The sequence below is a fragment of the Tachysurus vachellii genome, chromosome 26 (assembly GCF_030014155.1).
Source record: "Tachysurus vachellii isolate PV-2020 chromosome 26, HZAU_Pvac_v1, whole genome shotgun sequence".
Lineage (NCBI taxonomy): Eukaryota > Metazoa > Chordata > Actinopteri > Siluriformes > Bagridae > Tachysurus > Tachysurus vachellii.
Window position 1 is genome coordinate 1,814,387 of NC_083485.1, and position 13,514 is coordinate 1,827,900.

Sequence of the window (13,514 nt, forward strand, 5' to 3'; positions counted from 1 at the left end):
CCATGTCTGATAATGTGAGAGTGTTAGATTGGGAACAAAGATGAAAAAATAAAACATTAGTTAGGTTCTTAGTTTTTATTTATGTCACTTTACTTTTCCTTCTTCTACTCTGACGTTTCTACTCTGACTCGAGTGAAGAGTTTGAAGCTACAGGTGAAAGTTTACGCTCGTACCACGTTGTTGCTTTTAACACAAAAGGACTGAGACATTGCTCAACCTGAACCCAGTGTGCCTCTCTCACTGCTGACTAGTTAACGGAAAGATAAAACTCTCTCTCTCTCTCTCTCTCTCTCTCTCTCTCTCTCTCGAGATTATTTTATCTTGATTATTATCTTGTGCTTTATCTTCACTATTCTTTTCTCATTAATGCTTTTTCTATAATTACAGTCCTGAAACCCAGACCCCACCCGAAACCAACCACCCCCCAACCCCCTCAATCCCCATCCCTTCCTCCATCATCATTCCTCTGTTCTAGGTAGAGGGGCGGAGGAGGCATTCAGAGAATCTGTCTATCTCCAACCCACAGCAGCAGACCTGCTTCCCCTCCTCTTCTGTTTAACAAAAAAAGGCAAAAGAAATGAAAAGGGAGGGGTACAGAGAGAGAGCGAGAGAGAGAGAGTCTGAAAGAGCAAAAGAGGGATGTAACCACATCCTTAAAAGGTCATGTACTTTATTTTCTCTCCTCCCTTCTGTGTGTGTGTATGTGTGTGTGTGTTGAGCTCCTTTCTCCCAACACTCCCTCCTCACTAAGTGGACTTTGAGTCTTCAATAAGAAGAAGCAGACTGCACTCACTGACACACACACACACAGTCGCTTGCCGAGGAGACGCACGCCCGTGCATCAGGAACTTCTTTCCACTTACACAGTGAGTATAACTTTCACGCTGTTAGCATGTGTATTGTTTCCTGTCTGAGAATTGGGTTGATGTGGAAGTGCGTGAGGTTTAAACCTGATATGGGATTAAGATCAGGATCAGCTTTCGTTAAAGAGGAAATGTGCAAGAGGTTCTGTTACACAGAGTAGACCGTGGTTCAGTTTCACACACAAACAAGTGCTAACAAGCGCAAGAATGCAGTGAGTGTGTGTGTGTGTGTGTGTGTGTTTGGCTTCATGTCACAAGAACAAGATTCCTCTCTCTCTCCCTTTCTGTCTCTCTCTCTCACACACACAATTGTGTGTATCACTCTTAGTCGTACAGTCATTCTGTTTGGTTCTTTCTATCTAACTTTCTATCTATCTATCTATCTATCTATCTATCTATCTATCTATCTATCTATCTATCTATCTATCTATCTAAGCGATATGGCTTAACATTTGTGTGTGTGTGTGTGTGTGAGAGAGAGAGAGAGAGAGAGAGAGAGAACACCCAGTGAGGCTGCACAAATAATAAAATAAATGCATGATGTTACTTTCCCCCCTTCTTACACACACACAGGATGGGACGGGCCCCGCAAAAGGATATTGCAACATCATTCTGTAACCCTCTGTGTTACAAACACACACACACACACACACACACACACAGGACGGGACGGGCCCCGCAAAAGGATATTGCAACATCATTCTGTAACCCTCTGTGTTACAAACACACACACACACACACACACACAAACGAAGCGTAAATTGTGTTGTACATAAACACTGTGAATAACACAGTCAGTAGAGAAAGCAGACACAAGAAACACCTGACCAACACATGCACCTCCAGGCTACACACACACTAGACACACACACACACCCTCACACACTTCTTACACAAGCACAGACACGACTGTTTTGTATCATCACACATTCTCAGGTGGATGTCATGTCGGGTCACGTCAGACGTTCATCTCCAGACCTTAAATTCAGAGGCATTGACAAGTTGACAAGTCATGACGAAATTCGTCCTATTTTCCTTTTTAATACAAATACAGTCCATGTAGATGTGTGACGTTTGTGTCATTAGATCTACACTAGAGATTAGATACTAACAGCATACTAAATCACAAACTTACATCCTAGCTGCGTTCTCAGTAGTAGGACATTTATCTTATTAATTAAAAAAAAATGCGATGATGGTGATTACATTAAACATAGCTACAAACCGATCAGACATACGCATCATTTTTATGAACACAAATATGTAAATTGTTGGGGTGTAAAAGGAATAAAACATTTCAAGGCTTGCTGTTATCATCAACTTTTTAGTGGTAAATTTTATTCACACCATCGTGCCATCGATTTTTTAACTACAGTAATCATGGGACTGGAAGGTCCTCACAAATCTTTTGTAAAGATTATTTATTATTTTATTTTTATTATACAAATGTGTTGTTTGCTAAAGAAAGAAATGCTAAAAAGTCCAATTTCATTATTTACTGATTTCCTCAAACAGGTGAAATTAGTCACATTTTGGTAGATTTTCTAACACAAGTCCTTATAACACCTTTACAACCTGAATGTGTGTGACGAACAAGACTATTTTTTCTTTCCTAAAATAGTTCAGTCTCCTTTTTAAAGCAATAACTCGCTTGTTAATCCCGATTATGAAGAGACGGACACTGCATGCCGGACTACTTTCTAAAGGTCTCTCTACAACGTCACTTCTGAACTGTGGTGTTGAGAAAAGAGGAGTGAATATTAGCTCAAGGATGTGGCTGTGTTACAGAATCACAGTTCTCCCATTGTTTCCTGCAGACAGGAAGTGGCTCTCGTTGTGACCTCCTGTTAGTTTCCAAGGTGTTGTTGCTGCTGTCCTTCGATTTTGTGATTTAAAAGTGTTGGCTACTGCTGTGTGAGATACCACACCCATATTTAATCCCTAATTATATTTAATTACTCGATCATATTTAATGATCAATCATTAGGTTAGAAAGCTGATGAAGTCATTGGCTAAATCCTGTGAAAGCACACACACACACATATATACACACACACACACAAAACTCAGCAGTTTGTAATTACAGACTGGGCCAGTTTTGTGGGCGTGTGCTGCTTGCTTGGTCAAGCGCGAGGCCTCAAAAGGGACAATAGACACACACACATAGTCTTGTTGACGCAGTTCACTTATTCTCGAATACCTTTCTAAAGGTTACGCAACTCCAGTTAAACATTATGTAACTTTAATACAAAATGGAACTGCACTAGTTGCAGCTTGGAAAATGGAGAAGCGCAAAATGTCATTGGACATTTTGGACATTATCCGTGTTATCTCTCCATTTTGGGTGGGATATGTACGTTTCATTAAATTTCTCTTTTTTCTTGAATTCTCTTGTAATTTCTCTTGTATACTTGAAGGTTGACAAACAACATTTCTACTGTAAGTCTTCATAAAGCGCCATCAGAATGTGTGTGTGTGTATGTGATATTCCTATGTGTCCTCATAAGAAAAACTGCTTTAATTAAATGGCCGGTCCTCACAAAGATAGACAAATTGTGTGTGTTTGAGCACTCGTGACATTCTCACATGGACATAAGTGTCCTCGGTCTCAGTTCGACTTACAACCTTGTACTGATGTGTTTTAAACAAAATTTATCTAGGTTTCTATTAAGCAAGGATAATGTACTGTAAGGTTAAAACAAACTATTACAAAGAGATCCTAAACACTGACTATTTCTGTAAATAGTTATGGCTAAGGTTAGAGTTAAATCAGTACCAAGTCCCCAAAAGTCTAGTAGTGTAATGCAGCCGGAATGTGTGTGTGTTTGGATCTTTGTTTTATGTTTTATATCTTTGGCCTTGTAGGGATATTTGGTTGGTCTGCTGTTATTTAAAAAACATACAAGTTATTTTGGTCAAGTTTAATTTTGTTCAGGGGAGGTCCTCATAAGGATAGTGGATGTGTGTGTGTGTGTGTGTGTGTGTGTGTGTGTGTGTGTGTGTGTGTGTGTGTGTGTGTGAGTAATTTCTTGTGCAGTCTATACAAACTGGTTGCGTTTAAAGAAACAATTAAACGAGTCAAACTTTCTTTGTCAAAGTGCACAGGGGAAGTTAATCTTATTTTGGGTTGATTTTCTATTGTGAATTAGGTCCTTGTAATCTCAGTACAACCTGAATGTGTGTGTTTCATAGGTGCAATGGCAAACAAGGGTCCTTCATACGGTTTGAGCCGCGAGGTTCAGAGTAAGATTGATAAGAAATACGACCCCGAGCTGGAGGAGCGGCTTGTTGAGTGGATCGTGGCTCAGTGTGGTCCATCAGCGGGCAGACCACAACCTGGCAAACAGGGCTTTCAGACGTGGCTCAAAGACGGATGTGTAAGTGTGGGCACCAGAGTAATGAATCTAAATACATGTAAATTCTTATATCTGAATTTTTATTATTTTCAAAAGCTATAAAAAAACTTATAAACATATTTTTTAAAACCATGTTAATTATGTTCTCATTGTAATAGTAAGTAGTAAAACACAAAATAATCCTCTCCTGCCTCTACTCTCTCCATCTGTCACTCTTCCTTTCTCCACCATTGTGTCTGCAGATCTTGTGTGAGCTCATCAACAGCCTCTATAAGGACTCAAAACCAGTGAAGAGGATCCAGAACTCCAGCATGGCCTTCAAGCAGATGGAGTTGATCTCTCAGTTCCTCACAGCTGCTGAGAAATACGGAGTCACTAAAACCGATATATTTCAGACGGTGGACCTCTGGGAGGGTAAGTCCTCCATCCCTTACTCACTTATGAAAGCTTCATAGTGTAGACCTCTGGATGTTCTGATTATGAGTTTATCATCATAAAAATAAGAATATTAAATTGAAATATTAATGCTACAGTTTTGTGAATTTTCCATAGTAAGTAAATTCATCTACACTAGCATGTCCCACAATGCACTGCTGTAGGTTGTGTCCCAGTGACACACCACCTATCTCTCATTTGGCCTATATAGAAAACATGGTGTGGTTTGGGATACTTTGGACAATTTGGGACACTAAATGTGCTGATGGTGATGGACCTATACTATACAGACTGTGATGCTCTGTGTGTGTGTAGGTAAAGATTTGGCGGCAGTGCAGATGACACTTATGTCATTGGGAAGTTTGGCGGTTACCAAGACTGATGGTTGTTACCGTGGTGACCCCAACTGGTTCCATAGGTGAGTAATACCACTTCCTGTTACTGTTTTCACTTTAACTCGACTGATCACTATGGCAACTTAACAACACACAGTGACACAAACTCACACACACTTCCATAGAAACCTGTAAATAGAACCTCATCAGTCCTACATCAGTACAGTGCAAGTTCTGCAAAATCCTAGAAGCCACTTCACACACACACACACACACACACACACACACACACACACACACACACACACACACACACACACCTAGCAGAGGAACTAAATTAATCACAAATATAAGATCAGAATGTGAATTGGAAAACACTCCTTAACATTCATAACTATCGCTAAGTTGCTAAGGTATGGTGACATTTGTTAGCTATCTACTGTAAGAGCAAGCTAGCGAACAAATCTTAAGTTACTTTCACTGTGTGCCAGGCTTCAGACTTTAGTCTAAACTCTTTGGAAACCTGTTTGATTGATTGAAATCTATTTTTTTTTTTTGTTTCTCAGGAAGGCGCAAGAGAACAAGCGGGATTTCACAGATGAGCAGCTGAAGGAGGGTCAGAGTGTCATCGGCTTGCAGATGGGCTCCAACAGAGGAGCATCTCAGGCGGGAATGACCGGCTACGGACGGCCACGTCAGATCCTGTGATTTCTGACCTACTTCACTGTCAGAGAGTGTTAAACACGCACCCAGTTCTAACCACTCAGTCAGAAAAACAAACTGAACGATCGCAGGGACCTTAAAACAAACGCAAAGAATCACTTTACTGTCGTAACACACAGTAACGTAGTCTTGAGGACGTGAACTTCAGATACATTCCAGGCAAAAACAAAAATTCATTTGAAATTAGCCTAATGCTAATAAATATGACCCTAATCTCAGTTTATATTTTTCACTGTATATTGATTTTTTTCAATAGATGATTTTTCAAATAAAATGTTTTCATCATAGCTGATTAGGACGAGTTGCTGTTATGTAAGAAAAGAGGAATTTCCAGGAGGAGAGAGATGAGATAAGAAACCCTCCTGCCTCCATTTTGGTATCAGTTTGACTCGTTTTTCTTGTTTGGTGGAGCTCCGTCTCATACCCGCATAGATTATTACGAGGATAAGGGAGAGGATGTGAGGAGAATTGCCTTTGATTTAACTTTCCAGAGAATTTCACAAACATGAGTCAACTTAAATAAACATTAATAAATAATAAAAAAATTGGAACAAATTAAAAATGATCACAAACAAAACAAAAATGATCACAAAATATGCTATCTATAACTTAACCTATCACAGACAATATGAACATTTTTACAGGATTGTGCGAAGGTGACATTTACCATCAGCCAACTAGCACACCTTATTAGCTACGTGCTAAGTACAAGTCAATACAAAGCAGAGAGCAACATCAATAAACATCAACTTTGACCTCTGACGTGGTTAATTTGCATATTCATAGGTTTCCGGCTTTTGTTCTTTAGGCTCTATTGGAGGTTTCTTTGACAATCATTACTTTTCATAGATTTTATACTCATGCTAATTGAATTTTTGTGCTATTTCCATCATTTGTGGTGATTTCAGAAGGAGGAATGTGACAGACGTGTGTGTCTTACATAACTAAGACCCCATATAGAAATTTTAATCTTTATATTTCTCCACAAATATTGATTCATGTTGACGTTAGCTCTCAGAAGATCCGTCTTTATTGACACATCTTGACTGAAATAACAACCCTAATGCTATACACACTTTAGCTTCCCCATGCTCATACGCTACTAAAGAGACGCAGTGGTTACAACAATATCGTGGCTCATTTGCAACAGAAAACCGAAAGCTTCTAAAAATAACCACCTCTGAGAGGAAATCTATTTATCATAGCGTTCACTGTTTACTTATCTCTCCACAGCTGGGTATCATAGCAACAGTGTTTATAAGGAAGTGCTAACATACACACATACAAACACACACTTGAAAATTGTATTTTATATAGAAAGCATGTAGGACAGATCGTTTCCTTTTGATAGTACCACAGGATTTGGAAATGTTTTGCTTGAACACCTACAAAAACATGAAAACCAGAAGAAGAAAAAAATGCAGCAGATTAGCCGCTAGTTGCTTGTCATGCTAGTCATGTTCTGTTTACTTTATGAAACAGGAATCGGTTACATCTGTTAGGCATTAGAAATTTATAATGCTAGCATGGCAGAACCTTAGCTCAAGCTAACCAAAGATGAAGCTTAGTTAGTTACTTCATGATAAAATAAACCAGACTGCATCAACGATTAGACTCCAAATCCACGTGTGAATCTCACCACTGCACAGCAAATAGCTATAATCCTACTACTTGTTCTCGTTGTCATGGTTACACCTCAGTATGTTTTCACAGTGTTTATTGTGAGCAAGTTCTCGACTGGATCGGCGTTAATATAGCAATCACACACCCGCCTCCTGGATTCCCAGTCTTCTCCGGTTCATACCCGTCCATCCGACTCCACGTCATCCCTCCTCCTGTCTTCATTCCAACCTTCCTTTTCCTTCCTTAAACACTTCTCTTATCTCCACAGGATTCCTGAGGAATTCCTTTGGCCTGATTAATCTTCCTTCCTTCTTCACATACACTTCCTTCAACAACCAAAAAATTTGTCAAGACATTTTTAGCAGCTCCAACATCTGTACAGTGTTTCCAGGTGTTCTAACAGGCGGATTGTAGGACATCCTGTCTGAGAACCCAAAAGATTTGCTAAAACTTCGGTCTCACAGCACTGTCTCCACCTTCACCAAAACAAAACCAATAGAACAAAATAAATACATGGTATCGGTATTGAATTTGCCTCACCGGAAGGAAACCCTTCACTGCACGACTTTTACTTAGTTTCATCTCGTCTGTGAGAAACATTCAGCTTGGGTTCATCCAGGTTATTATGAGTCTGGGGTCAGAGCGCAGGGTCAGCCATAGTGCGGCACCCCTGGAGCAGGTGAGGTTAAGGGCCTTGCTCAAGGACCCAACGTTGATGTCTCAGCAGCTTGTGGGCTTGAATCCCGACCTTCTGATCAGTAACCCAAAGCCTTAACCACTGAACCATCACCTCCTCATATAAAGCCCTCATTCCTATACCAGTGCAGCACATTAGGACATTGGGCATGTCCAGTTAATCCAAAAATGACCTACAAATTACTCTGATTAGAATGAAGCTGTGCAGTAATAATAATAATAATAATAATAATAATAATAATAATAATAATAATAATAATCCTGCAAGAGTTAAACTGAATGACTCCCTTTCTTAAGGTGGAGCAGTGAATAAATTCAGTGTTAGACTGCCATCTGCTGCTTGGCTTTTGAACTAAAGATTTTTTTATAAAGATGGTACAAAAACTTAAGTGTTTTACGAATTAACATTATTATAGAACGATGATTAAACACGTGGAGTCTCACAACGTTAGATTTTGAAGCTGATGCAGTTTGACTGATGGTTTCCTGAGTGTTAACTGTGTCGTCTGATCAACACTGAATCTACCCAAGTGGAAAGCTGGGTAGATTGTGTGCTGACCCAAGGTGATGTGGAGGTTAGTGAGGGTTCATCAAGAACATCACCAACGAGTTCAGCTGCTATCTGCAAGAGGGTGAAAAAATGAAACCATTCAGTGAAACAGTTCCAAGATCATCGCTCGGTTAATTCTGGACAATCCGTTCAGTGTCATCTGGTTTGGTCAAAAACAATATAAAGGATTTTGTGCAGTTTGTACTTTTATTGGACAAGTGCTCACCCTAGCTACAGTATGTTTAGTTTTTCCTCTATAAGCAAATTTTGAGAGTTAAAAAAATATATATTTACAAAATAAATAAATAAATAACTTAAAAAAAATTCACAATAGTCACTGGTTGCATAAAAATATTGTACTATTTCTAATAACTAACCTAGATTTTAAATAAATGTCCTTGAAAAAGTTTTTTTTTTTGTTTTTTTTCTAGCATTTTTACATTTTAAAATTTTTATGTTTGGAAAAAAAAATAGTTTTTCTCCCCTAAACATCCTGTTTTTAACCAAACAATAAACTGAACCAGATCAAGTGCCTTATATTTTGAACTAAAGGTGCTCAATAAATATTCAAATATTTAATTCATATTTTTATTAAAAAACTAAACTACTAATACTACTAATAATAATAACACAGTGTCCTATTACTAATCTAGCTTTATGTGTACATCTTGTTTAGCTGGTTTCTCCTTAATCGAAACATAGTTCAGCTCATCATGAAAGTGGGCGGGGCCACATGAAACATTGATTTAATATATGTTAATACTTTTTTTAATTTAACATTTACAATTGACATTAAAAACACAACACAACAGTCAGGAACAACAACATTTAGTATAATCGTTAGTTAATATAAAACATTACAATATCCATCATGATAATGCAGAGTGTTGTTGCTGCTGGTATGCAGGTATATTGTCAGTCAACCTGCTTTACATTCCTACAACTGATTTCCTTTGCTGTATATATATATATATATATTTGTATGCTAATATGGAATTTGCATACAAGGTAAATGCCTACCGAGCACGGACATGAACATGGACATGAATATTTATATATAAAAATCCTTTTGTATCCATGTTCATGTCCGTGCTCATACTAATACAGACGGTAGGCATTTACCTTGTATGTAAATTCCATATTAGCATACAAAAGTCAACTTCTCCTCAGTTCTTCTTCTGACGCTCATAAACATCTCTCAGTTCTCTGAGGTTCTGGCTATTTCAAGTGATTACTATTGTATTGTTTTATTATTATTATTTTAAATCTGAACACACTTTGTCTGCTGTGGTTACATGATCCAGATCTAAAGGTGAGCACTTGGTTCTGATTTGTGTTTTTGCTTTAGTTTCACTTTTCTTTCTGATGCACTGAAAGGAAAGTTTATCTCGTTTCCTATCCAAGCTAATGAATTAAAGGATGGCTTTTTTTCTGTGATGAAAATAATTGAAGAGCTGATTAGAAGCCTGTAAATTACCATGAGAGCTCATCTGAATCAATTTGTGTATAATTGCATTTCCTAGACATGGAGCCTGATATATTTGATATGATTTATGAAGAGGACCCAACTTGGTAAGTTCAAAGGAGAAAAATACACAGATAAATAAATTAATAAATTAAGTATATATTTAGACTGGACATTTGGAACATTTGGGGTGGTGCTGTACATGTACTACATTTGGGACGGCATTGGACATTTGGTACATTTGGGATGTGGCTGGACATTTGGTACATTTCTGATGTTGCTGGACATTTGGTACATTTGGGATTTTGCTGGACATTTAGAACATTTGGGGTGGTGCTGTACATGTACTACATTTGGGACGGCATTGGACATTTGGTACATTTGGGATGTGGCTGGACATTTGGTACATTTCTGATGTTGCTGGACATTTGGTACATTTGGGATTTTGCTGGACATTTAGAACATTTGGGGTGATGCTGTACATGTACTGTACTACATTTGTGACGGCATTGGATATTTGGTACATTTGGGATGTGGCTGGACATTTGGAACATTTGGGATTTTGCTGGACATTTGGTATATTTCTGATGTTGCTGGACATTTGGAACATTTGGGATTTTGCTGGATATTTGGGATGTTGCTGGATAGGATGTTGCTGGACATTTGGGACGGTGTCTGTCATTTGCAAAATGACCAACAATGTGTTGGAAATTTTGGACACTTTAGGATATATTGGACATTTGTGAAATTGAGAGATGTGCAGTAGATTCGGCAATTCGGCAATTTTAGAGATAGTCAGACATTTGGGAAGTTTAAGACTTTAAGAAGTTCTGAGACTTTTTCCCAAAATGTTGGAATGCGGTGAATATTTTTGGAAATTTAATTGTCTGTCAGACATTTGGACATGTGCAAAGCTTAGCAATGTGTGAATATCTTGACAAATGAATGATGCTCTGGCCAAATTGGAAATGTAAGAATTGACCTGGCGACATTTATGTAGAGGAAACACGTCGCTGTTTACAAAATCCCGCGCATGCGCAGCACCACTTATCTCGCCTCATGACTTGACTTGACGTCTGAATGTATTTTTAACGATAAATTCTAACTCAACAAAACGGTTAAATAGTTAAAAGTAATAATTTCTGAAACGTCTATTTAGTGTTATGTCACATTTCTGATAGAACATTATTTACAGTCTACAGTACTGGGAGCTGGCGGACGGCGTTTGGTACACGCCATTTCAGTTTGATGTCATACCGGAAGTGGCGCTGAACATACCGGAAGTGGCGCTGAACATACCGGAAGTGATGTTGAACAACCAAGGAATGTTGAACATAATGCCGATCAATTCAGAGACCAAAGATGTCCAGGTAGGAAAAACAAACAAACAAACAAACAAACAAACAAGCTATAACAGAGAATCTACACAACTTGTATTGTTAATGTGTGTTATAAAGCTGTTGTGTTCCTGTAACAGCGCTTTACTGTAAGGCTACAAGGCAGATCTACAAAGCCATTAATATACTAATATAAATACGGTGTCATTACTTTAAGGAGCACTAAACTGCAGGGATGTGCTGTGTAAAGGCAGTAAATGTAACCGCGAATGGATAAAAACTAAAGAAGAACTAAAACCCTACTTCGTCTCTCAGCTTTGACTGACACCCTGAATCAATATCGACTAAACATACAGTGGAAATTTAATACTACGTTCAAACTGAATAAACTCTGCGTTATAAACTCTTCAGTCCTCTACAGGGACTAGTTCTGTCTGATCCGTGTGTCTGATCCGTGTGTCTGATCCGTGTGACTGATCCGTGTGTCTGTTCTGTGTCTGATCTGTGTCTGATCTGTGTCTGATCTGTGTGTCTGATCCGTGTGTCTGATCTGTGTGTCTGATCTGTGTGTCTGATCCGTGTGTCTGATCCGTGTGACTGATCCGTGTGTCTGTTCTGTGTCTGATCTGTGTCTGATCTGTGTGTCTGATCTGTGTGTCTGATCTGTGTGTCTGATCTGTGTGTCTGATCCGTGTGTCTGATCCGTGTGACTGATCCGTGTGTCTGATCTGTGTCTGATCTGTGTGTCTGATCTGTGTGTCTGATCCGTGTGTCTGATCCGTGTGACTGATCCGTGTGTCTGTTCTGTGTCTGATCTGTGTGTCTGATCCGTGTGACTGATCTGTGTCTGATCTGTGTGTCTGATCTGTGTGTCTGATCTGTGTGTCTGATCCGTGTGTCTGATCTGTGTGTCTGATCCGTGTGACTGATCCGTGTGTCTGATCTGTGTCTGATCTGTGTCTGATCTGTGTCTGATCTGTGTCTGATCTGTGTCTGATCTGTGTCTGATCTGTGTGTCTGATCCGTGTGTCTGATCCGTGTGTCTGATCCGTGTGTCTGATCCGTGTGACTGATCCGTGTGACTGATCCGTATGACTGATCCGTGTGACTGATCGTGTGTCTGATCCGTATGACTGATCCGTGTGTCTGATCTGTGTCTGATCTGTGTCTGATCTGTGTCTGATCTGTGTCTGATCTGTGTGACTGATCGTGTGTCTGATCCGTATGACTGATCTGTGTGTCTGATCTGTGTGTCTGATCTGTGTCTGATCTGTGTCTGATCTGTGTCTGATCTGTGTGACTGATCGTGTGACTGATCGTGTGTCTGATCCGTGTGACTGATCCGTGTGACTGATCCGTGTGTCTGATCCCAATGTCTGATCCCTGTGCCTGATCCGTGTGACTGATCCGTGTGACTGATCCGTGTGACTGATCCGTGTGTCTGATCCGTGTGACTGATCTGTGTGTCTGATCTCCCCAACAGACTGATGACTGGACACAAGAAAAATGTGTCAACACTAATGACAACTGGGAACATTTAATGGTAAAGTAGTGTTTATTAACTAACATTTTATTAGTCGTTATAGTTCATTGGATAGTAAACTCTCTCTCTCTCTCTCTCTCTCTCTCTCTCTCTGTCACTCTCTCTTTCTTGTTCTCTCTTTATGTGTGCTTCACTCTCTGTCTCTCCCTCTCTCTCTCTCTCTCTCTCTCTCCCTCTGTCACTCTCTCCCTCTCTCTCCCTCTCTCCCCCTCTCTCTCTCTCTCTCTCTCTCTCTCTCTCTCTCTCTCTCTCTCTCTCTCCCTCTCTCTCCCTCTCTCTCTCCCTCTCTCTCTCTGTCACTCTCTCTCTCTCTCTCTCTCCCTCTCTCTCCCTCTCTCCCCCTCTCTCTCTCTGTCACTCTCTCTCTCTCTCTCTCTCTCTCTCTCTCTCTCTCTCTCTCTCTCTCTCTCACGCTCTCACTCTCTCTCTCTCGCGCTCGCACTCTCTCCCGCTCTCTCCCTCTCCCCCCCCCCCCCCCACCCTCTCTCTCTCTCTCTCTCCCTCACTCTCTCTCTCTCTCTCTCTCTCTCTCTCTCTCTGTCACTCTCTCTCTCTCTCTCTCTCTCCCTCTGTCACTCTCTCCCTCTC

At 39.8% G+C, this 13,514-nt stretch overlaps 2 protein-coding genes across 2 annotated transcripts in view; both read left to right on the forward strand.

Moving 5' to 3' along the window:
• Positions 1 to 709: 709 nt before the first annotated feature.
• Positions 710 to 5,999, forward strand: tagln2 (transgelin 2). The gene is made up of 5 exons (XM_060863257.1): positions 710 to 866; positions 4,056 to 4,240; positions 4,462 to 4,633; positions 4,970 to 5,072; positions 5,556 to 5,999. The coding sequence occupies exons 2-5, from the start codon at positions 4,061 to 4,063 to the stop codon at positions 5,695 to 5,697; spliced, it is 597 nt and encodes a 198-aa protein (XP_060719240.1). The 5' UTR covers positions 710 to 866; positions 4,056 to 4,060; the 3' UTR covers positions 5,698 to 5,999.
• A 5,354-nt stretch (positions 6,000 to 11,353) lies between these two features.
• The window catches only part of rnf214 (ring finger protein 214), a 6,384-nt gene continuing 4,223 nt past the window's right edge, over positions 11,354 to 13,514 (forward strand). Inside the window, exons 1-2 of the mRNA XM_060863723.1 lie at positions 11,354 to 11,416; positions 12,867 to 12,926. Coding sequence (XP_060719706.1) covers positions 11,354 to 11,416; positions 12,867 to 12,926 — 123 coding nt within the window. The remainder of the gene's footprint in view (positions 11,417 to 12,866; positions 12,927 to 13,514) is intronic.

Bases quoted from the DNA above. Each gene is read 5' to 3' on its own strand.
- tagln2 (XM_060863257.1), top strand. From the start codon at position 4,061: ATGGCAAACAAGGGTCCTTCATACGGTTTGAGCCGCGAGGTTCAGAGT. The intron at 4,241-4,461 runs GTAAGTGTGGGC...TTGTGTCTGCAG, and splicing joins CGTGGCTCAAAGACGGATGT to ATCTTGTGTGAGCTCATCAA. The intron at 4,634-4,969 runs GTAAGTCCTCCA...GTGTGTGTGTAG, and splicing joins GACGGTGGACCTCTGGGAGG to GTAAAGATTTGGCGGCAGTG.